At 72.8% G+C, this 2,322-nt stretch overlaps 1 protein-coding gene across 1 annotated transcript; it reads right to left on the minus strand.

Annotated features, from left to right (window-relative positions):
* Positions 1–13: 13 nt before the first annotated feature.
* RHOBADRAFT_52816 (uncharacterized protein) lies at positions 14–2,224 on the minus strand (the record flags this gene model as incomplete). Its single annotated transcript, XM_018416521.1, has 2 exons — positions 1,908–2,224; positions 14–1,817 (listed from the first exon to the last, which is right to left on the minus strand). Exons 1-2 carry the CDS (start codon positions 2,048–2,050, stop codon positions 14–16), a joined length of 1,947 nt encoding a protein of 648 aa, XP_018271838.1. The 5' UTR covers positions 2,051–2,224.
* Positions 2,225–2,322: the final 98 nt, after the last annotated feature.

Here is a 2,322-nt window from a genome sequence, read left to right on the forward strand (position 1 = left end):
CACAGGGTCGTGCTCATGCCGACGCGCGAGATGGTGCCGAGCGGACCGTGCACGAGCTCGATCGCGTCGTCGCTGCGCTTCGAGCCCGCTGCGCCGCCTCGCTCGCCTCGCGCCCGCCGCGCTGCTGCTGCTGCTGCTGTTGCTCCTCGTCTGCGCCGGCACCGTCGAGCTCCTTGCCCGGGCTGCGCGGCGTCGTCGCCGGCGTGTCGACGCCGACCATGGCCGAGTCGTCCTTGTCCTTGTCCGTGTCGGCCGCCGTTGCGGTCGCGCTCGGGCTCGCCGCCTCCTTGTCGTGGTCGTGCTGCTTGGCCTGCTGCGAGAAGGCGCGAGCGAGGTCGGCGGCGGCGACGGCGACCGACGTCTCGAGCGAGCTCGTGCCCGCCGTCGTGTACGACTCGGAGCCCCACTCGAACTCAAAGTCGTCGCCGCGCAGCATGGCCTCGTGGAAGTCGTCCTCGTCGGCGCCAGGCGAGGGCGAGTCGGCGGGCGGCGACAGGCCGGCGCCGACGCCGGCAAGCGCGCTCGACGACGACATGATGCCGCCGGCGCTCGTCGTCGGGCGCGAGTCGCCGCCCGACGCCGACGGGCTCGACACGTCGTCCATGATGACGTCGGGCGGCGACGGCGCGTTGGCAAAGTGGTGCGAGAAGATGTTGGGCGCCGAGACCGACAGGAGCGGGGCCGAGGCGCGGCCTCGGTGGTGGTGGTGGACGAACGGGAACGAGGCGCCGCTGTTGGCGAGCGAGAGCGAGTCTGGCGAGACGGCGTCGACCGGGGCGAGCGACAGGGCCGAGGGAGGTAGCGCGCCCGACGTCGAGGCGGCGAGGAGCGACTGGGCGAGGAGGGCCGACGCCGAGATGGACGAGAACGCCGTCGACCTCGAGCTGCCGAGAAAGTCGTCGTCGTCGGTCGTGACGGCGCTCGACTCAACGCTGCCGGCGCGGCTCACGCCCTCGCTGCCGGCCCGGCGCACCTTCTTCTTCGACTTGCGGCGATGCTCGGCCGCCTCGCCCGTGTGGCCATCCGAGTCGACGCCCTCGCCCTCGTCGAGCGCCGTCAGGCGCAGCTTGAGGCGCGGGATCGAGCTCTTGGTCGGCGCCGACGACGAGCCCGACATGGACTGCGTGCGGCGGTGGTGCCCGCTCGAGGCCGAGACCGAGATTGGCGTCGGGGTCGAAGCGACGGCGGTGGCGGCGGCAGGAGCGATGGGGAGGGAGGATGCGGGCGCGATCGGCGGGAAGGACGTGACGGCGGTCGCGGCGGACGGTCGAGGGCCCGGGATGGCGAGCGGCGTCGTCGTGCCCGAGCCGAGAGGCGACGGCGCGGCCGGCGACGTGCCGCCGCCCATGGCTGCCATCATGGCGCTCGACGCGCGCCGTTTCCTCCTCCCGCGACCCATGCCCGCCTCGTCGGTCCCGCCCTCGCCCTCCTCGGCGAGCACGTTGCTGAACAAGGTCGAGCTGAGCCCGAGCGCGGGCGGCATGGGCGGTGCGGCGTGCTGGAGGGGCGCGAGCCCGCGCACGTAGACGCCGCCTTTTTCGCTCGGCGCGAGGCCGGCCTCGCGGCGGCAGCGCACGAACGGGTCGTCGCACCCAATGCCGGGGCCGAACACCTGCGGGTTGAGGTACCACAGGGTGCCGCGCTTGACGGCGGGTCGCTGCTCGGGGTGCAGGCCGACGGCGCGCACCTCGTCGGGCGTGAGCGCGCCGAGGAGCTCGAACGGCGTGAGGAGCTGCGTGTACGGCGGGCTCGACGTCGTCGCGCGCTGCACGTGCGTGCGGATGCAGGTCGAGACGTGCGCAAAGGGCGTCGTGCCGCTGCGAGACGAGAAAGAGGGGCGTCCAAGTCAGTGAGAGGGTACGAGAGAGAGACGGAGAGAAGGAGAGAGAGAGCGAACGGGGACGTACGCGTTCTTGAGCCAGCCTCGCTCGAGCATGACCTCGGCGACCTCCTTTGGGCACAGGGCGCGGTTCTGGAACCCGTGCAGGACGGCGCACGTGGCCATGAGGAGGCGGTCGTCGAGGTCGTCCGAGTGGATCTTGCCGTCCATGGCGGGCGTCGGGAAGCCAATGTCGTCGGGGATGAGCTGGCGCGGGTGACGCCGGCCGGACGACGACGTCTCGGGGACGTAGGCGTCGACGAGGGGGAAGGTCGGGACGCGAGAGAGGGGAGGACGGGCGCTCGCCGGGCGGTAGCCAGGAGGGGCGTTGGCGGGGACGGGCCACTGACGAGCGACGGGGTGTCGGCGGTGGGAGCTTGTGGCGGTGTGGGGGAGCTGGGAGGCTGCGCAGGCGAGTGATCGTAGGTGGCGTGGGGCGACAC

The sequence above is a fragment of the Rhodotorula graminis genome, assembly GCF_001329695.1.
Source record: "Rhodotorula graminis WP1 unplaced genomic scaffold RHOBAscaffold_5, whole genome shotgun sequence".
In the NCBI taxonomy this organism is placed as follows: Eukaryota; Fungi; Basidiomycota; class Microbotryomycetes; order Sporidiobolales; family Sporidiobolaceae; genus Rhodotorula; species Rhodotorula graminis.